At 38.9% G+C, this 20,574-nt stretch overlaps 5 protein-coding genes across 6 annotated transcripts; 3 read left to right on the plus strand and 2 right to left on the minus strand.

Moving 5' to 3' along the window:
* Positions 1-699: 699 nt before the first annotated feature.
* On the minus strand, positions 700-6,084 carry LOC111435150 (snurportin-1). Its single transcript, XM_023072504.1, has 8 exons — positions 5,612-6,084; positions 5,016-5,202; positions 4,688-4,938; positions 4,236-4,350; positions 3,929-4,021; positions 1,443-1,586; positions 1,079-1,224; positions 700-992 (listed from the first exon to the last, which is right to left on the minus strand). The coding sequence occupies exons 1-7, from the start codon at positions 6,007-6,009 to the stop codon at positions 1,111-1,113; spliced, it is 1,302 nt and encodes a 433-aa protein (XP_022928272.1). The 5' UTR covers positions 6,010-6,084; the 3' UTR covers positions 700-992; positions 1,079-1,110.
* Positions 6,085-6,722: 638 nt separating this feature from the next.
* Positions 6,723-9,202, plus strand: LOC111435130 (exocyst complex component EXO70B1-like). The gene has a single exon (XM_023072471.1). It carries the CDS (start codon positions 7,074-7,076, stop codon positions 9,021-9,023), a length of 1,950 nt encoding a protein of 649 aa, XP_022928239.1. The 5' UTR covers positions 6,723-7,073; the 3' UTR covers positions 9,024-9,202.
* A 496-nt stretch (positions 9,203-9,698) lies between these two features.
* LOC111435139 (SNF1-related protein kinase regulatory subunit gamma-1-like) lies at positions 9,699-12,309 on the minus strand. Of its 2 annotated transcripts, none has more exons than XM_023072482.1 (6): positions 12,059-12,309; positions 11,628-11,800; positions 11,165-11,335; positions 10,761-11,036; positions 10,491-10,654; positions 9,699-10,274 (listed from the first exon to the last, which is right to left on the minus strand). In XM_023072482.1, the coding sequence occupies exons 1-6, from the start codon at positions 12,231-12,233 to the stop codon at positions 9,977-9,979; spliced, it is 1,257 nt and encodes a 418-aa protein (XP_022928250.1). In that variant the 5' UTR covers positions 12,234-12,309; the 3' UTR covers positions 9,699-9,976. The 2 variants fall into 2 exon arrangements, with proteins under 2 accessions (XP_022928250.1, XP_022928259.1); XM_023072491.1 differs by lacking the exon at positions 12,059-12,309 and adding an exon at positions 11,877-11,918.
* Positions 12,310-13,602: 1,293 nt separating this feature from the next.
* On the plus strand, positions 13,603-17,013 carry LOC111435158. Its single transcript, XM_023072517.1, has 6 exons — positions 13,603-13,766; positions 14,530-14,575; positions 15,266-15,380; positions 15,650-15,711; positions 16,408-16,511; positions 16,655-17,013. The coding sequence occupies exons 1-6, from the start codon at positions 13,665-13,667 to the stop codon at positions 16,691-16,693; spliced, it is 468 nt and encodes a 155-aa protein (XP_022928285.1). The 5' UTR covers positions 13,603-13,664; the 3' UTR covers positions 16,694-17,013.
* Positions 17,014-18,334: 1,321 nt separating this feature from the next.
* LOC111440917 (cytochrome P450 94B3-like) lies at positions 18,335-20,057 on the plus strand. The gene is made up of 2 exons (XM_023077747.1): positions 18,335-18,985; positions 19,076-20,057. Exons 1-2 carry the CDS (start codon positions 18,380-18,382, stop codon positions 20,000-20,002), a joined length of 1,533 nt encoding a protein of 510 aa, XP_022933515.1. The 5' UTR covers positions 18,335-18,379; the 3' UTR covers positions 20,003-20,057.
* Positions 20,058-20,574: the final 517 nt, after the last annotated feature.

A 20,574-nucleotide genomic window follows, 5' to 3' on the forward strand; every position in this document is an offset into this window, starting at 1 on the left:
TTGGAATCGTGAAGTCTACAGCATTCAACCGCTCCTCTCTGCCTTTCGGTTTCAAAAACAATCACGGAAAGGAGTATCCATCTACGATAATATACTTTTTTCTTTTACCTTTTCTCGAGGAGAAAAAACTTGGGACGGAAACGGGCCATGTTGGAATTGTAACCCACACCCCTACGTCGGAATTTTTTGGTCACCACGAAAAAAGAATCCACTTTTTAATAATTATAATTATTTTAGGCTAAATTTAGCATTATTTATTATTTATTTATATAAATATTATTATAAAAAATTTAATATAAAAGTTTATGAGAAAATAACTAATTAAACTGCAAGGTCATGGACAAGATTGAGGTCAAGGTGAGAATTCTCCGTCCCTAAAAAAAATACCATTTTTAAAGAAAACTTATAATTAAAATTACAAATACTTTAGGTTAAATTTAGCGTTTTATTATTTTATTTATATAAATATTAATTTAAACAAATTTAATATAAAAAAGTTATGAGAATATAAATAATTAACTAATTATAACTAATCGAACTATCTACGATAATACTCTAGCCTTCTGGTTTTTATTGAAAAGATAATACATGTCTACCCTTCTCTTATCCTACTCCTACACAAGAATTTACTTTCAAAATTGTTTTAATATTATTGTTAAATTTTAAAAAGTAGAAACCAAAGTATTGCAAAAATGGAGATAGAAAATAGGTGATTTAAACATTAAACTCTATTTAGGTTAAGCATAAAAACTGGATCGTTTCACATTTCTCATAACGTACAATATTATATATTAAATCTGATGAAAATCGTAATGTCAAGAATTTTACCTCGAAAAGGAGTCGGAGTGATTGGCCAGCGAGAGATGCACTGACTTCTGAACATGAACCGAGGGGTTGAATACCATGAGTTCCTACAGATACAAATATGGAAATAGTATTTCTCGACATGGTTAACAGAATGCTGCCCCGGTCTCCGCAAGATCTCCCCTTCGCTGTATCAAGGACGAAAGGAGTTTGACAAAAGCCTTCATAAGATAGTAGGCAGCATAACAACCAGAGGCATAAATAATGACCATACTTGCAATAAAGAAATCTTTGGACTATCGACCACTATCCATCCATTTCAGTATCACCATCTTCTCGGTGATCATTTGATGAATTGATGGACGTTAATAGATCATCTACTTTTAAAGGCGAATGGCGAGCCGCATATTGAAACATAACCTGCCACAGTTAGTTTCCTTTAAGGTCTTGGCAGAAAAAACAAATAAAAATAATCAAATAAATGTCAATTAACCTTGGAGTTATGAGAATATAATTTAAACAAATTAGTTAGCCCTCCATAACTTTTTTAATTAGTTAATTATTTATATTCTCATAACTTTTTTATATTAAATTTGATTTGACCCTTTAACTTCGCTATTTAGCATAATTTCTCTAACCTTGGAGTAACTATCTGCAAAGGCTCGAGCCCCATTGACCTTGCCAACATATTGTAAATCTGCCCCCTGAATCCTCCCGTCAACAATGGTCAACCCTCCATCCCCGATTGCAAATCGCAAGAGATTACCTGAAGACAACCCTGACTGAATTTTATCGAAATGTCAGTTTAGATATTTGCCGACAAGGAACTTCAAATGCTGGTAACATATAAAAACAGAAGATTTTTATAATTCTAAAAAAAAAAATTATTGAGAAAAAACTCCGGTAGCATTAACTTAAAAGAAGCTTGAAGTGAGTTAACCCCAAATCTCCCCCAAAATCCTTGCTTTTGATCCTTTCCAACCAATGGAAAAAGAAAAAAGCTAGCTAAAGAGTTTTTTTTTTTTTTTTTTATTTAAAAAAAAAAATCAAACATGAGGATGCAAAAAGAACTCCATAAAATGACAAGCCAGAAGATCACGACCACTACAAAAGTCGCTAAGAACCTGAACCAAAATATCAAAAAAGAGAGTAGAATTACCAGGAGATGTGATTCTAATCACTTAGTGACTGTTTGCGCTTAACACACCACCACGGACAAAGAACTAAAGTGGAAGACTTATTCACAACTTGGTTAGGAAGAAGGAATCTTGATGAGGAAGAGGAAATAAAGAAGGCTCCACACAAAATAGCCTAATTCAAGAAAAGGTACCCTTTTAAAAAGTAAGCTCTTATTCAATATGAAAGATATCTTTGACTCTCTTTCACCAAACAGAAACGCTCCAGGATATAGCACAAAGGAAGACCCAAATATAAGATGGATAACAAAGAGACCACCAAGCCACCATTTACAACTTACTAACTAAACTTATTCACAATCAATTAGAGTCACATAACTAAGAACGTTTATTCCTATTAATATTTAAGCATGTAGTAGTCTCAGAGATATGAAGAACTCAATTCAAATTAAGAAAAGAATCTCCCTTCCCTGCATAAAAAAAAGGTGCCATCCACAGCTACAAATGATGTTTGAAGACATTCTCTCTCCTCACAACAAAGCCCTCCATTAAATAACTACCCATCACCTCTTATCAAAAAAAGAAAAAAAAAGAAAAAAAAAAGTTATCCATCACCTTACATATATTTCTGCTAAGGACGTCAATCACCTCAATTAAAAGGAAAGAGAACATAACATCACTTGTTCGGTACCTCTATCAAAGAATTCCCTCAAAACCATGCCAGAACTATATCACACAAGCAATTTACAGACCAAATTCTCCAATTATAGCCAAGCCGTCCCCAAAAATACCAAAACCAGAATGATCATAAACCTTTTCGAAACTGATCTCCACAAGGGATTTCTTCTCGTACTGATGAACCTCACCAAGAATTTTGTCCCCAACCATTAAACTGCCCCAGTTAGCATAAATAGTATGAGATACGACTTTCCATGACCTCTTGACCAGGTCTTGGGAATGGTTTACAGAGAATGAAGTTGTGGATCTAAAATCCTCGATAGCTGACACGCTTGGCCTCTTACAAGAAATTAAAAAATAAAAAGATAAGCACAAGTTTTCTTTATAGTTGTGTCCACAAGATGCTCCCTAAAAATTAGTAAAAAACTTTGAGCAACGACCATTGGAGACAGAGACTTACAATTCTCAAACCACCATAGAGGAAACCTACGAGTTAAAGGAAGAGCGTTGAGAGTTGTAAGTTTGAGAGAGAGAAACTCCTTAAAGGAAGAGTGTTGTAAGTTGTAAGTTTGTAACCACATATTCTCAAACTTTAAACAGGCCGAGTCTCTATCTTACCACCCTAGAACAAAGGTTAATAGGCTAGTACTAAAAAAGTAGTTTTGGAAATGAATGATTGTATAAACCCTTGAAACAGGTCTAGAGTACTACTACAACTTATCCTGTCTACTATAATTCTCACGAGATGAGGTAAAAAGAGTCAATTCTCTCTAAGTGGGGGTAAAGGTCGTTAATGCTCACTAGGTGGGTAAAAAGGGCCACAATTCCTGCCACAATTCCCGTAAACTGAAGGCAATATTGGTATAATTTAGTAACAGGCTTTATGGCATGTCAGTATTCCTGTTAACATGCTCTTTAATATTACCTGTTAATAAAAACCATCGAGATTATTTTTCAAAAAATCAATGTCATGCAAACCACCTCATATCACAGGAGCTAACTAGCTAATTACTTTTTTCTTTTCCTGTTCCAAACAAAAAGATCTAATTGTTAGAAGATGCAGATATCAAGCAACAGCTTCTTCAGTTAACAGAATCCCAAATAACAACTTCAAGACTACAATATGGTGAAATAGGCACCACGCCAAATTACACACCAGACATACAAAGGCACAAAAGAGAAAATAAAAAGAAATGAAAATCACAGACCAGATTTCCATGCAAAATGTAGTCTAAGTAAACAACATGTAATACACAAAATAAATTCAAAACTAATGACACCATAGAAAGGGTTAAATTTAGAACAAAAACCTTTTCGATAAAATTGCCATCTAAGCATCCAAAGTCCAATGGAGGATCATCTGATGTAGTCACCTTTCCATCATCTTGTAGCTCCAAAACCACCTGATTATTGAAACAAAGCAGAAGAAGCATTATAAACTATATGAGAAAAGAGAGTAGGTCCATGGCATGGATCACAAAATGGATCGTTTTCATCAATTGCGTTGTGTCAGCAGAATTTGTAAAATAAGAAAAAGATAGGGAAAAAAGAAAAGAATTACAGTCATATAGTTCATTTGTTTTAAAAAGAGGAACAGGAAGTGTAGAGAAAAAGTGCCTGCTGTTGGCTTGGGACTTGTCCATTACTATCTGTGTCAATAACATATCGACTGCAACTCTCATCCTTCCAGACCAATGCAAGTGGTGTATTTCCTGGCTGGTAATGGGAATGCCTAACACAACGTAACTTCTTAGTACAAGATCAACGAAGATATAACTTGTAAGAATACAAATTCATGAAATGAAAGAAAGAACTTAATGAGACGCACAGTGCATATTAATTATCAAGCATGAATATCATGAGATTATAACTTCAAAATTGTTAAAAACATATAACTCTGCAGATACATAAGGAGTGTTCCGCACGTTGTTCATAATATTTCAATAAGAGACAACAGAGGTTCTCAACTAAATGAAAAATAACATGTGAAATAAATTCAAAATAAATCCACGTGTAAAAGGAGGAGGAGAATTCAAAGTCTTAAATCCTTTCTTGATGGTAAACCTTACTTGTTGTAAAATAATAGGCCATCCTTGATATAAGGTGCCGCTCCAGTATAAGCAGCATAAAAACCATTTTGATCGCACGTATATACAGGAACAAGGCTGAATTTATATTTGTGATAGTATGAAGGTGGCTCAGAAGCACCAGATTCAACAAGCTTGGAATTGAGCCAGAAGAACCGAAACTCGGCTGTGCAATCGTAAAGAGAATATCCTCGCCAACAAATCATATCAATGACGTAGTAAGTTTGATCCATCTGCATGACATTCGAACTTCTACTTGTCAGTAAAAAATTTGGCCGACAGAATGGCATAAGAAATATGAGAAACTTACTTCATGAAATATACAATCCAGGATAGAATATGATTGACCGGATCCAGAGGCATCTCTTCTCCTTGCTCCGTTGGGTAGAGCAGAAGGAAAACGATGCAGAATTGATCCATTTCGTAGCCTACTGATAGTTGTGCCATTGGAAGAAACAACAAAGCACCGTTTCCCGGAAGGCCTTGCAAATACGTACCTACAAGAATCCAAAGCATCGCAGAAACGTCACTCTCACCTTGGATCATTCCATGCAAATTTACAGAAAGATGAAGATATTCTCTCTCTCTTTTTCCTTTTCAGAATACTTATTGACATCAGAATAAGACATTTAGCGAGAAGTATCGTCCAAATTTCGGTGGCGCCTTTCAATTAGCCAAGCACGAGACGTGAATGAGAAAAAGGCAACCGAATACAATTGAATTTGAATGCGAACACGCGACTAGGAGAAAAAATCAGAGAGTGCAAGACTAATAGAAAGGCAACGATGATAAGATGATGTGTCGAGTAAAAAGGAACAAGATCTAAGTCCGAGTAGTAGTTGAAGAAAACGCAAACATAAATAGTTAACTGAATACTAGTAACTGAGAAATGGAAGGAATTATAACCAGTCTTCGCTAAGTCGATCAGGAACATCTATCATCCATTCAGGAAGTAACAGTTGCCTCGAAAACCACTTACGAGCCTCTGAACCTTTGAGCTTCGAAGCCTGGCGAACATCGAACTCCTTCAGAGAAGGCTCGTTAAATTCACTCTGCGATCTAAGCACCGGCGAGCATTCCGTTTCGGAATCGAGTTCATTTAGCTCAACCTCCAACACCGACTCAGAGGTACTAGGCTCGTTGAACGTGGAAGAGAGGGAGAGGAGCGTGGAGGCTAAGGAACGTGCTTGTTGCTGAGCGTCGCGACGATTCTGCTGTTGCCGTTGTAAAGAAAGCTCCCGCCGCTTCTGCTGGTCGGAGATCGCGGGGCGTTTGTGAGGACGGCGAATGTCATGCGGTGCCATCTTCGCGCAATTCGGTTTTGGTTCGAAATATGAATGTGCGGTCTCCAAATCGGTTCGGCCTCGAAGCTCGCCCGCCGCGGCAATATCATGGAAGAAGAAATTCAGTAGTTGGGTTTATATAATCTTGGGCCCTCAACATTAATGGGCTTTTGAGCCCAGTACCGAATGACCGAGTTTAATATTAATTCCAATAAATAAATTAAAAAAAAAAATACCGAGTTTATATTAATTTTATTTTCACCACTATATTTCTTTTTTCCTTTCCCTTGTGTGGAAGATCCTTACTATTTTTTAAAAAATATTTTTAATAATAGAATTTGATGTATTAAAAGAAAAGTCAATGTAAAATAAGTATTGAAATATTGAGTAAGAAGGCGGGTAGGTGGGATGTGGAGGCTTTGGGGAATGCATTCAAACTTGCCTTTTTAACTACAATTATATTTAGATTAACCGAATAAAATAATATTTTTTTAAAAAAATATTAAAAAAATGATTTGGTAATAGTAATAGGAAAGGAATTGACGTGAATTGAGAGAAGATACAAAAATGGAGGAGATGCACGTTTTTATTTGGAAAGCGATGAAAGCGGAAAGAAGAGAACCCCGAAAGGAAGATGCTTTGTCTCACTCCGCAGTTTAGTATTTAATTATTATTTATCACTCACTCCCTATTCCCTAATTCCCTAATTCCCCCCTTTCCCTAATTCCCCCTCTCCCAAATTCCAAACCCGATTCTCCATTTCCGCCATTAAAGCCTTTTCCGCCATTAAAGCTTAGCTTCCCTTCCTCTTCTCACCCATTTCCCTCTCATTTCTTCTGTCTATTCCATCCCACTCTTTTGCTCTGCAGAGCCCTTACTTCCCACCGCTTACGCCCAACACTCCCAATGTGTTTTCCTCCTCCCTCTTCCCCATAACCTTCTGTAATTCAGAAGAGACAGAGAGTGATGGGGTTAAATTTGGGTCTCACAAATGGCCTGTGATTTTCCCATGCCGGAGATTTGAGACTCCATAGCTTTTTCCGACTGAAACACCCTTGTCGTTCTTCTCCACAACCCCTCCAAATATGGCCGCAACGAAGACGGATGTCGCCGCCAGCGCCGTCGACGACCGTGTCTTGTCCACCGCTCAGCAGATCGTCAAGAGCCTCAATACTCCTAAGGAGGTTCGTGAGGACATGCTCTTGATACTCTCCAGTTTTGATAATCGACTTTCCAGTATCAGTAGTTTGATCAACAGTGACGACTCGAAAACCAAGAACGACAGGTTGGACGCCGCGGAGAAGGTGATTCTTCGTTGGGATCCTAATTTCGATGTGTCGAGACGGTCGCTTAATTGGGAGGACTCGCCGGACGAGGCGGCTGAGTATTTATCGGCGGTGGATGATATACTCCGGCTAGTAGAAGACCTTTCAATTGGGTCCGAGTCGACTGAGTTCGTAGACCGGGCCGAAAACGCGATCCAAATGGCGATGTGTCGGCTCGAGAGCGAATTCCGCCATATCCTGATCCAGAGCACAGTCCCTCTCGACGCCGAGCGGCTCTACGGCTCGATCCGAAGAGTTCACCTCTCGTTTGCGTCCAATTACAGTGAAATTGACGATGAATTCGAGAACTTCAGCGAGGACAGTCGCAGTTCGGGGCGATTCCATGAGCGAGGTGGGACAATTGGAGAAGATTCTTGGGTTGATTTAATCCATCCTGATGCGGCTGTTGATCTATCGGAGATTGCGGACCGTATGATTCGTTCCGGCTACGAAAAGGAATGTGTTCAAGTCTACAGCACGGTTCGTCGCGATGCTTTGGACGAGTGCTTGGCGATTCTTGGCGTCGAACGGCTCAGCATTGAGGAGGTTCAGAAAAGTGACTGGAAATTTTTGGACGATAAGATGAAGAAATGGATTCAGGCCGTAAAAGTTACTGTCCGGGTGATTTTGGTCGGTGAGAAGAGGCTGTGTGATCAGATCTTTAATGGCGCCCATGAATCCAAGGAGATTTGCTTTAACGAAACAGCCAAAGGGTGTGTAATGCAGCTGTTGAATTTCGGTGAGGCAGTGGCTATTGGGAAGAGGTCACCGGAGAAGCTGTTTCGAATCTTAGATATGTATGATGCTTTGGCGGGTGTTTTGCCCGACTTGGAAGCCATGGTTTTCGATGAGTTTCTGATTAGTGAAGCGCATGAAGTGTTGTCTGGACTGGGAGAAGCAGCCACAGGGACATTTGCAGAGTTTGAGAAAGCCATCGAAAGCGAAAATTCGAAGAAAGCGATGCAAAACGCCGAGATTCACCCGCTTATTCGATATGTAATGAATTATGTGAGATTGCTGGTTGATTACAGTAAGACAATGAACTCTCTTCTGGAAGACGAGGAACGCAGTGTGAACGACAATGACGATGATCTGCAGCTGGAAAGCACGTCGCCTTTAGCTCGTAGATTGTTGATGTTGTTATCGTCTTTGGAATCCAATCTTGTGGATAAATCAAAACTTTACGAGGATGTTGGGATGCAGTTCATATTTCTAATGAACAACATACTGTATATAGTGAAAAAAGTGAAAGATTGTGAGCTTGCCCAGCTGCTGGGCAGTAACTGGCTTCGCAGGCATAGCGGCCAAATTCGCCAATATGAAACGAGTTACCTTAGAGCCTCTTGGAGCAAGGTCTTGTGTTGCTTAAAGGATGAAGGCATTGGTGGGAGCACGAGCAATGCTGCCTCCAAGACGGCTTTGAAGGAAAAGTTCAAGAACTTCAATGCTGGGTTTGAGGAGATATGCAGGGCTCAGACGTCTTGGAAGGTATCGGATGCTCAACTGCGCGATGAGCTGATAATATCCGTTTCGGAGAAGGTGATCCCGGCGTATCGCTCCTTCTTGGGAAGGTTTAGAAATCAATTAGAGAGCGGAAGGCATTCTGGGAAGTACATAAAGTACACGCCCGAAGACTTGGAGAACTCTCTATCGGATTTGTTTGAAGGATCACCTGCAGTTTCACATCACTTGCGAAGAAAGGGTACTTGAAACTCTTTCATGCTCTGAGCTATTATTCATCCTTTTTTTCCTAATGTTATAAGACACATGATATTGTCATGCTTATGATCTTACTTACAAAAGTTCATACACTGTATATTACAATCACCAATGTTGTATACATTAGATTCTGTATCTTAATAATTTGAGGTCGAGTGATATTGTGGACATAACTTAAGGCCGCCAACCCCGACCCAACCACCACTACTGAAAGTCTTATTAGTCTGTGTACTACTACAAAGAAGAAGCAAGAGTCAAACCTGAATAGAGGCTAATCTAAACAAACAACTTTGTGCATAGCTTTGTTTGTGTTGCTTGAAATGGCGAGTTCCTGGCATTCCTATTGCTTGTGATGGGGCTTTGATTATAACCCAACAACAGTCAAAATTCCCCACTTCCATCAAGTTTAGGGAACACGTGAGTGCTTTCAGTTGCACACAGCTAGCTAACAACGCAAATCATTTGGTTAGATGAAGCATCAGCTCAATTATTGTTCAATGACAGCTTTGGATAGTCCCATCATTTGATTTTGGAAGCTCAATTACCTCATGTTTCTTTCAGCGTACCTCCCATTACTCTTGACCTTGATTGATCGCGATATCTCTTTTGCTTCTCATTTTTATGTTCAAATTCCACTTCTCCACTTTTATTCAAACTTGTTATAGATGGACCCAAAACAGCCGAGTGTGGCTATATTCTATATTTATAATAGATCAAACTCGCAACAAGCTTGGAGATTACGCCAAACATAAATTTACACAAAATGTGGCAAACCCAGAAGATAACTAATTACAGGTAAACTTGCCTATATTACAATATGCACGTTCAATCCATCCACCAAACCACTCAAGATCAAGGACAGAGAACACACACAACAGAAAACTAAATGAAGAGGGCCAAAGACTTGTACTGACCACATCATCGTGCTCGATACTGTATCGCTTTCAAACCCGACTGTCCTGAGGCAATGGCAGAACACCATCGAAGAAATCGCCAAAGTAGCCGTGGGGTTCGTGGACTAACCTCGAGATTATGTCTCTAAGAGTGATAACTCCTTGCAGATTACCATCGCTGTTAACTACATACACGCGGTGAATCTTCTTGGAGTCGAGCATCAAAATCAGATGCTTTATTGTGTCGTCCTTCTTGCACGTAATCATGTTCGTCAGCATTGGAGAGACCTGGTCGTGCTTCTCTAAGTAGCTTCTAACTGCTGTCAGAAAGTTTTTCGCTGTTATCGATCTGTCAGACATGAACAAGATCACCATGTCAATCAATGATAAACATATGCACAAGATAACTCTAGTTCCTACAAGTGGTGACAACAACAACTGTGAATTAGATACCAAGTTTTATGATTCCAAGTCGTTTCTATTTCATTTTTTTCTTAACCAAAAATGTAAAACTTTGCCTGCGAATCAACAAAGGCCGAACAATATCAAAATATTGGTCAAACACCTGTAATCGTGGTAGATTTCTGGTGCAGTGAGCAAGAAATGGATATCTCTTAAGCTAATATTGCCCATTGCCTTGTTTCCACCCCTTTCAATAACAGGGACACCTCCAACCCTCTTCTTCCTCATAAGTTTGAATGCTTGTAGAACGGGCTCATCCTCGTACACCTGCGTTTAAAGGAGGAAGACATAAAAGAAAGATAAATAACAAACAGATTTTTCTCAAATGAATAAAAACGTTCTCTAAGTTTCTTATGAATATCCAAAACTAGACCTTGACAATAGAAGCGGGCGACATCATGGGAAGACCGAGCTCCGAGAGAGTCTTTGTTCCCCAACGTTCAAACCATTGAAGCCCTGCACATTCTGCTAACATGTGAATAACAGCAGATTGTGAGATGATGTTTTCAATCTTTCCCACCCCCAAGTCCACCACTGGTACACTCTTCATTTTGTACTTTGATAACAATAAGAGCATGGTCAAGAATGAGTTCGTCGTCTGCAAAGCAAGAAACGGGGCCCAACGGAAAGATCCCGAGATGTCTCGCACCTGTACATTCAGAAGATTTGATGAAACATCAAACAAAGCCACATTCATCAGCTAGAAGGTGAGAAAAGCACCGAGATCAGACTGTTCTTCAAATTGTTTGTGATCTAATCTTCAAAAGGAAATCAAACCTGTGTGCTCTTGTACAATTCAGAAGAAGTTAAGCATTCGAAAAAGCTTCCCGAGGTTGCTGCAGCTGATTCCGAGCCCAGTACCTGCTGTTCAACAGGAGATATCACCCCACTTGCTGCTGCAGCCACAGCACTTCCATCACTGGGACTTCTGGGGGATGGAGGTTCCGACTGCAAGACAAATCACGGTGTCGAAAATCGCTCGTTGGTGTACAATAATCTTTAGAGTTTCAGAGTTCATTCACAAGAGTTTGAGTCAAAAACATAAATTATCACAAAGAACAAAGAATCCCTTGTCTTTCATCCCAATGCTTCAAAATCATTGATAGGATGCAGCAATTAACAAAAAATATATGGTTTGATTCCAAAAACATGAGCATTCACATATTCTTAATGATCAAAACATAAATGAATTCAAATAAAATGTGCTTTAAAAAGAAAGATTCATTGGCAAAATCCTAACCTGCTGAAGAATCCAAACAGCAATTCCAGCAAACTCAACAACACCAATGTATCTATCAATCCAACTAGCATGATCAGGTGCATCAACGTCCACCACAGGGGCGCTGAGGATCTTATGTTGGGCCAAAATTTGAACAGCTTCAGCTAGACTGCTGTCCGATCTTATCTCAATTGCTGAACACAAATCCAGACAACAACACTTCAATAATCATCCAAATCAAAATCTCCAAACCAAAAAAAAAACATCAACCATCCATTTCCTACGAAAATTGTCGAGCTCCACCTCAGCTTCAAAGTTCTAGCCACGTCACTAATTCCAAATTGTAATAAATTCATCAACCATCCATTGGTTTTGAAAAACAGAAAGCAAAACTCAAATCATATACGAACAAAATACAAAAGTGATTTGGAAGGGAAAAATAAGAAGGATGCCTTGATCAAAAGGGGCAGGAGGAAAAGCAGAGACAGGGATGCTTTCAAAACAAGCGTTAAGCTTCTCAGTAGGACTGAGCTGCGGCTCTTGAACGTCCCATAAATCTTCCACTTGCATCCCCACCTTCGCCTCTGGGCTTCTAGGACTCTCCTCTCTAGTTGCCGCCATCACCATTTTCTTCTCTCTCTCTCTCTCTCTCTCAATGATTCGACTTTCCTTTCTTCTTTTTCCAATTGGAACAATGGCGGAAAGCATAAATAAGTCCGCTCAGTGAGGAATGCCACTGTGCAACAGCGGAGTTTTAACTCCGTGCGTTGATTTAATCCTAGCCGTTGAAGAGGCGGACTTTTGTATACGGAGGATTTGACTGCCACGTGGTGGACTGAGGTGAATGGGGGTGTAGTGGTCAACAGAGATGTGCGGCTTTTACGTACAGAACGCTAATGCTTATCCGGTTTGTCGGATTGGGAATTAAAAAAAGAAAAAACCACCTTCCTTCTTTCTTCGTACCCTATGTTTACTGCTAACCACTGCTGTGGGCGATGCTACCTTGCGCTGGACCGCACTTTTCGTCCTGCTTTGTGGCGCCACATCATAGGCTCTTCTCCTGCTGCCGTGGCGGCCACGTGCTCAATTTTCGTCATCTCTTATGAATATTCTGTTTTTCCTTTTTCCTTTTTTTCTTAACTAATCTCTCTTGTATATTCAGGTGGGTAGACTGGGCCGATAGGTAGGTATTTAGGAACTTATTGGGCCGGGTTCGTGCAGGCCCAGCCCACAAACAAGAATGAGAAAAAAAAATTCACAAAATTTTCTTATCAATAATAATAATTATAATTATTATTAATTCACATTTATTTTCCGGAGTCGACTCCTTGCAGGAGTCAAATGTCTTCCCTTTAACTTAATCAATATCTTGATTAACTTGTCAAAATAAATGAGAACTTTTTGCATTTAATTGCAATGGCACTCTATAAAGACCCATCCAATATCATATATGTGTCTAGATGCTTTACTGTGTTTGTGTTTTTTTAAGTACAAGAATAAGATGTTTATAGATATGATTTTAAAAAATATATTTTAATAATTAGTCAGGGAGTATATCTAAGATATTTTGAGAGTGGTTAGTAGTATATTTTAGATTAATAATTAGTGTTTTTTTTTTGAAGTAAATAAGTAATGAAATATTTGTAGAGATGATATTTGAAAATATATTTTAATAATTAGATAAAGGAGTATACTCAGATATTTATATTTTATCATAAATTTAATTAACAGTATATTTTATCTAATATGTTTGTATTAGAAATTCTGTTTTAGTTCGGATATTCAGTTAAGTTGAAACTACTTAACCATGGCAATCACTAACATTGAAGCCACAATATTTAAAACTATAATTCGATTAGGAAAAAAGTTGAGAAAGAGAGTGTAAAATTGGTATAAATCGGACCCAAATTACAGAAACAGAAACAGGCCGTAAACATTTATTTTACCGCGCTTCCCGTGTATTTAGCGACGTGGGCTTCTTGCTTCCGCCCTTCAGCACAGATTTCACTCACCATCTTGCTGTCTTTCTAGTTTTTACTTTGCGAGGGTTTCTCGCCCATGGCGTCCTCCGCTTCTTCCTCGTCTCATGGCGCTTCCAAGTTCCTTGGCGACCTTCCTTCCCGTGGCTACTTTTCGTCTTCCGTCCCTTCCTCAAATCCTGTAATGTTTCTTCTCCAATCTCACTGTTCTTTTAAATCTTACTCTTCCGTATTCGCTCTGTTTGAAATCTGTATATTTTTCCATCATTGTCACGTCTACATTAGGAAAAAAATTCACTTAGCGAAAGATTATTTGTAGTTTAATCAATCACTTGAATTCATTAGGGCCTGAAGCCATGGAAATTATAATATCACAATCAATCACTTGAATTCACTGCTCTTTGTAATAATGCATTTGAGTCTGCTAGCACGTTTACGAGGGAGTTGAGTCCTTCATACGTTTTTAAGTTGTAAGAGAATGCTTTAACCTTCTCTCGTGCTTTAAAGGATACTGTTGCTTTACTCTCATTTCGTAAGGTTCCAAATTATTAGTGATCAAGGACCTGTTCTTTCTAGGTATGCAAACTTATATAAATCGTGACAAAGAGGTGTAATTTGAATTTTTCTGCCTAGGTTTTTGCTAGGATGCCGTTCTTCTTTTGCATCTATTATTTATGTGTTTTGTTAGATCGGATAATACGAATGTTTGAGTAATTGAGTTGGTTATCACTTTAGTGTGAATTAATGGATGTATGCGTGTTATTATGTTGGAAGATTTATAACCACATTGTAGTATGAAGGTATTTTTTGAATTATCAATTTTGAGATTTCAATCTACTTTCTTTCTTTTCCTAGTTTTTTGCCTTGTGATGGTCATTTACAAGCATTTGTTGTGGTTATTGTTCTTATTGAAAGGATTTGTTTTTTTAAATATATTCATGCAGGGGAGTATGCGAGTCTATATCTGCCTTCATGATACCTCACCACCAGGTTATCTTTTATTTCTCTGAATGTTCATTTTATTTACCACAAAGCAACAGTTTAAATACATAAGACTGTAGGTGTACCATGGAGCAACACTTTAATCATGTAAGATTGAGGTTATGCAGTTTGAGAACTGTTATTCACCAGATATTTGATTGACATGAAAATTGATGAAGAAAGGAGAATCTAGTACTTGTGTTGCCCTATGAACTTTGGTGCCAGAAGTTTGTTTTGTACAGTTAAGATAGCTGATTTTGGCAATTTACATGTGTTTTGAATGTATGTGGAGAAACCAACAAATAGTCATTGTTGACATTACTGTCACGCTATCAGGAATGATATCTGAGATTCATCCATCATCCTACCGAATAGTTCTTGCTGAAACATGTCAGAAACTGGACTTATCATTCACCAATGCACTGACCACTATGTTGAGGATTGTTTGGAGAGAGTCCCACATTGGCTAATTTAGGGGATGATCATGGGTTTATAATTTAAGGAATACATCTCCATTGGTATGATGCCTTTTGGGGAAGCCCAAAGCAAAGCCATGAGAGCTTATGCTCAAAGTGGATAATATCATACCATTGTGGAGATCTGTGGTTCCTAACACACTATGTGTTACTTTCTGCCATGTTATGTATTTTGAACACAGCAAAAACTAATAAATATTTACACCCATTTTGTTGCATCCAGAAGACCAAGAAATAAAGACAAACCAGCAGAATATACTTATTCGATCTTTAATGCTTAAAAATTCCAGCTCAAAGGATGGAAAGGGAGTAGCTGCAGCCGAATCCTCTCGAAAGAGGTACCATCATGTCATTATCTTTCTTAGAAATAAAAGGCTGGTCTTTTAAGGTGGCTAGTTAGCCAAGTTTTGTTGAAACTATTGGATTTTGCTGCATTTTCTTAAGTGGCACTTGAAGCTAACAATGGATTGTCGTTTGTTATCACATTGCTCATAAAATATATCATTTTCATTTCTTAACACATGGTGCACGTACCATATAGCATATAACTTTGGTTTTAGCATCTACATAATATTGAGTCTTAATTATGCTATCCTTATCTTTCCAGGGCTGGTGAAAAAATTTCAGATGGCAGAGCAAAGAGGACTGCCCAAGTAAGTTCAGGAAAAGGTAAGTTCTTGTTGATCATGTATACAGAAAGTAAGTAGAGCATGTTGACTGACTCGTTACTCATTGCAAATGTTCTTCAAAAGAGTTAACTAAATCCTGCCTTCGTTTCTCCTTGAGCATTGTGCAGACAGACATTAATGTAGTCTTAATCATAATTCATGAAAGTTCAATCAGCATCACCATTTCTTGTTAGCATCAATCTCTTGTGGTGCTCTTGTTTGTTCTTTTTGTTTTTTAAAATTATTTTCTTGTATAATCCAATTATTTTTCTTAGTATTTTATAGAGGAAAATTACGTGACCAATGTGCTGACCCCTCAAGAGTGAAGGAACAAAAAAGTATCTCCTAGCGGGGTGGTGCCCTTTCTCTTTAATATGAAGAACAAGTGAACGACCACTATCTATTATATGGAAAAAACAATAAATCTATGCATATTATACATTGTGGTTGTTCTACATTTTAAAAGGCCCCAACCCTTAAAGAACCCTGCATTTCATACTTTGGTGTTTAACGTCTAGAAACATGTCGAGCAGTTCAATTAGTTATTAGGAAATATCTGAAAATTGAAACAGAAAGGACCAGTCAGGGGAGGATGCGTTTTACCTTTTTACCTTCTTTCTTTCAATAATCAGTTTATAGTTTCATTAGAATTGTGTTCCATATCTGATGATTATGGTGGCTATAATAATGCATCCAGGAGCATCAAACAGTGAAACACCGAGTAAGGATTTCCAGAATTTGACTGTAGAGAGGCTGCGTGCGCTTCTCAAGGCCAGAGGCCTTTCGCTGAAAGGAAAGAAGGCAAGTATATTATATTGCAATCAATGTGAAGTAGAGTAGCTGAATAAGTCTTTATTGATCGTTGTGTGTTTGAGGATTGAGATGAATGCCACTGCTTTCTCTGTGGGTTATCCTTTTCATATTTTTGGATTGACTTGGTGCAGGATGAATTAATTGCCCGCCTTAGAAGCGCTGATGGTTAGACGACCACTATGGGAGTGAAACGAATGCTCCTTTACATGAACAACATGAGCAGCAAGGAAGGCAACCCGAGAGAGAAAGTTAAGGATGACTGTTTCCTCAACATTTAAATAGGAGTAGGGTAGAGTTGAAGTTGAACTGACGATGGTTCTTGAGAAATCAGTCATGAATATCTGCATTCATTCATTTTGATTCAGGAAAAAAAAAAAAAAAAAGCAAAACAAAACATTGATAGTTAAAATATAGAGATAAAGTAAGAGCGTGTATTTTTGTTTACTCTAATTTCCAGTAAAGCTTGACATAGAAAATTGATCCTTCTGAATCATATTTTTCAACTTAATGATCAAATTTTAGATTAAATTATAAATTTGGTCCCAGCTATGATTTTAAATTTTAGATTAAAGAGCTGTTTGATTGCACCTTTATAAATAGGAAAGAAAATAGGAAGTTATACATGTATATATGTGTGGTTTTGAAGGAGCGAATCAAGAACTGCGATCAAATGGTTGTCGACATGCGTGCGCGAGAGAGAGAGAGAGAGAGTAAATTTTTTGAAGTAGTACCACCAATACCAACAACCGCCGGACTGAATACAGTGCGTACAAATTAAAATACAAACCTCACGTCGGTTTCCAACCAACAGTGAGAGCATGATTGGCAACAAAAAAAAGTTGACTTGATTGATCAACCAGATGACCACCGTCATCACCAGTCGTCGTCGACATGTCGTCCAGAGTTCCCCAAAAAATTATATGAAACTAAAGCGGCTGTGGCCATTGGGGCCTCCAGTTTTGGACGGTGAGATAGGTTAAAACCTGAAATATCATTGGCCACAGAAACCATTCTCTCTCTCTCTTCCAAAACGACGGCGTTGCATTCTCCCAATTTTCTCTCTCATGTGCTCCATTAGTCCATCCCACTTTTTTGTTTTGCGGCGCCAACAGGCCGACTACACGTCCTGTTCAACCAAACATTACCTAATGACACTGTGGGTTCGGGTTCGGGTCGGGTTCGGGTTGGAGAGATGTTCACAAATTTGGAAAAGAAGCCCTATGCTTCCATTCCATGCATAGCCGTCTCTCTTCACATTCTTCATTTTCTGCTCACATTCTATTCCTTCCAATTCTATACATTTTTAAAAAAAATTAATTAAAAATGAAGTAATTACACATAGATGTAATTAAAAAATAATTGATTGTGGTTTGTGACAGTTGCCATAAATTTGGCTCCATTACCCACCTCAGGCCTTATAAATTATTACGTCTCTCTAGCCCGGCATAGTCTACCATATTGTCAGTAATCTCTTCTGCACTCATATCACATTTCACACGTGTCATTTACCTACTCCTTTTTTTTCTTTTTTCTTTGATTATTCTCTTTCTTTTCTCTATCTCAATCAACAAGATTATTCACATATTTTCCTTCCAAAAAATCATTACTAATCTCATATCTATTTAACTAATAGGTAGATTTTTATTATAAAAAAAAAAAAAAAGAAGTGGAGAAGAGAAAAAAGTAAGTAGCCACGTGTAATTCTTGTTGAAGGGTTGGCAATTTCCCACGTGCTCTTCCTTTTACAGCTCACATCGCATTCCCCCCACCCTATAAATATTCATTTCTTCCCCAATCCACAAACCAAAAAAAAAAGAAAATAAAAAATTAAAAGGTTCTCTCAATATTGAAGGACCATGCAAGACTTGGCCGTCTCCCTCTTCCTTCTCCTTTCCCTCTCTCTCTGGGCTTTCTGTCTTATTTATGTTTTCATTTATATATTCCACCGCTCTTCTACTGACCGCTCTTCCACTGACCGCTCTTCTACTGACCGCTCTTCCCCTCCCTCTTACCCTTTCATTGGCTGCTTCATCTCCTTCTTCAAAAACCGGCGCCGCCTTCTCTCCTGGTACACCCACCTGCTCTCTCACTCTCCGTCCTTGACCATTGTGGTGCACCGCCTCGGTTCCAGGCGGACCGTCGTCACGGCCAACCCAGCCAACGTCGAGTACATGCTCAAGACTAATTTTCTTAATTACCCTAAAGGAAAGCCCTTCACTGACATACTCGGCGATCTCCTCGGCTGCGGCATTTTCAACGTCGACGGCGAGTTGTGGTCCACCCAGCGCAAGCTCGCTAGCCATGAATTTTCTGCCAAGTCTTTAAGGGAATTTGTGGTTAAGACGCTTGAAGATGAAGTTCATCTCCGTTTGATTCCGTTGCTCCAGAAAGCTGCCCGGACTAACGCCGCCTTGGATTTGCAAGATGTTCTGGGTAGGCTCGCTTTTGACACCATTTGTAAGGTTCGTCCAAATTACCCTTCGTGTTAATTAATCACTAATTAATGTTTTTGGATATGTTGATTAATGACGTCATTGTGTTTGTGTTTCCAGATGACTTTAGGAACTGACGAGCAATGTTTGGACCTGTCGCGCCCAGTTCCAGCAATAGTAAATGCATTCGATATGGCTACGGGGATCAGCGCCAAGCGGGCAATAGCGCCAGTCTCTCTGGCGTGGAAGGCTAAGCGGCTGTTCAACATCGGCTCCGAGAAGCGGCTCAAGGAAGCCGTCCAAATGGTCCACTCATGGGTCTCCCACATCATTCGCAACAAAAACCTCGACAACAATAAAGACAGCGATTTATTATCTCGGCTGTTATCCGCCGGCCACGGCGAGGAAGTCGTCCGAGACATGGTCGTCAGCTTCATAATGGCTGGCCGGGACACCACCTCCGCCGCCATGACGTGGCTCTTCTGGTTGCTGACAAAGCATCCCAAAGTGGAACAGACTCTTATGGACGAAGTGGCTTCCTTGTCCAACAATTACCGAACGGCGTCGTTGGGTTACGGGTACGAAGAATTAAAGGACATGAAGTATTTGAAGGCGTGTTTGTGCGAGTCCATGCGGCTTTACCCACCGGTGGCTTGGGATTCAAAGCACGCAGCGGCGGCGGACATTCTGCCGGACGGAACTCCGGTGAGGAAAGGGGACAGAGTGACATATTTTCCGTACGGAATGGGGCGGATGGAGGAGCTGTGGGGTCCGGAGCGGGAGGAGTTCAAACCGGAACGGTGGTTTGAAAAGGGGGAGGTGAAAGCGGTGAGTCCGTTTAAGTTCCCGGTGTTCCAAGGCGGACCGAGAATGTGCTTGGGAAAGGAAATGGCGTTCATTCAGATGAAATACGTGGTAGCCACGGTTTTGAAGCGGTTTGAGTTTAGAGCGGTGAGTGAAAGTGAACCGGTTTTTGTGCCGTTGTTGACAGCTCACATGGCAGGTGGATTACAGGTTTATGTTAGAGAAAGAAGAGGACAAAAGTGAAGCATTTGGTGTGTGTTTTGAGTTGGAAATAATTGATGAATCATAGCGCCGCAAAGCCAACATTTAATTAAAATATATATATATATATATATATATATAATGATTAAATGTATAAATGAAAAATGTACGTCGCTATAAAGCACTTTAATGTTATCTATATGTTCCAAATTCCAATTTCATTTCCCATTTAAGCGCACGTTTACTTCATTCCTTGCTAACCAACACACCAGAATCTTTCTTTATACCGTCAACTTTGACCTTTTTAACTCCCACATCTTTTATTTTTTATTTTCTTAATTTTTAATGCAGGATAAGGATATAATACAACACGCGTACAGGTTTATTAAAATATATATCATTTATATTTAAGAATATTAAAAAAAAGTAATGTCAAATCTGAAATGGACACATTTTCATCTATCGAAGTTTTTGCTATGATTATGATTAACAAGTGTCTAATACGTGTTCAATAAGGGTTGAATAGTGTTTTAGATATGACCCCACTAACTAAACTAATTTGAATAGTGTTTTAGATATGAACACACTAAAACACACTAACTAAACTAATTTCA

This window comes from Cucurbita moschata, unplaced genomic scaffold, assembly GCF_002738365.1.
Source record: "Cucurbita moschata cultivar Rifu unplaced genomic scaffold, Cmos_1.0 Cmo_Scf00003, whole genome shotgun sequence".
NCBI lineage: Eukaryota > Viridiplantae > Streptophyta > Magnoliopsida > Cucurbitales > Cucurbitaceae > Cucurbita > Cucurbita moschata.

Excerpts from the sequence above, each read along its gene's own strand:
- LOC111435150 (XM_023072504.1), bottom strand. The coding sequence starts at position 6,009 with ATGGCACCGCATGACATTCGCCGTCCTCACAAACGCCCCGCGATCTCC. Across the intron at positions 4,939-5,015 it reads TGGATTGTATATTTCATGAA|ATGGATCAAACTTACTACGT; the intron begins GTAAGTTTCTCA and ends AATGTCATGCAG. Across the intron at positions 1,587-3,928 it reads ATGGCAATTTTATCGAAAAG|TCAGGGTTGTCTTCAGGTAA; the intron begins GTTTTTGTTCTA and ends GATAAAATTCAG.
- LOC111435130 (XM_023072471.1), top strand. The coding sequence starts at position 7,074 with ATGGCCGCAACGAAGACGGATGTCGCCGCCAGCGCCGTCGACGACCGT.
- LOC111435139 (XM_023072482.1), bottom strand. The coding sequence starts at position 12,233 with ATGGTGATGGCGGCAACTAGAGAGGAGAGTCCTAGAAGCCCAGAGGCG. Across the intron at positions 10,655-10,760 it reads CGCCCGCTTCTATTGTCAAG|GTGTACGAGGATGAGCCCGT; the intron begins GTCTAGTTTTGG and ends CTTTAAACGCAG. Across the intron at positions 10,275-10,490 it reads GAAATCTACCACGATTACAG|ATCGATAACAGCGAAAAACT; the intron begins GTGTTTGACCAA and ends CATGTCTGACAG.
- LOC111435158 (XM_023072517.1), top strand. The coding sequence starts at position 13,665 with ATGGCGTCCTCCGCTTCTTCCTCGTCTCATGGCGCTTCCAAGTTCCTT. Across the intron at positions 14,576-15,265 it reads TCATGATACCTCACCACCAG|AAGACCAAGAAATAAAGACA; the intron begins GTTATCTTTTAT and ends TGTTGCATCCAG. Across the intron at positions 16,512-16,654 it reads TTTCGCTGAAAGGAAAGAAG|GATGAATTAATTGCCCGCCT; the intron begins GCAAGTATATTA and ends GACTTGGTGCAG.
- LOC111440917 (XM_023077747.1), top strand. The coding sequence starts at position 18,380 with ATGCAAGACTTGGCCGTCTCCCTCTTCCTTCTCCTTTCCCTCTCTCTC. Across the intron at positions 18,986-19,075 it reads CTTTTGACACCATTTGTAAG|ATGACTTTAGGAACTGACGA; the intron begins GTTCGTCCAAAT and ends TTGTGTTTCCAG.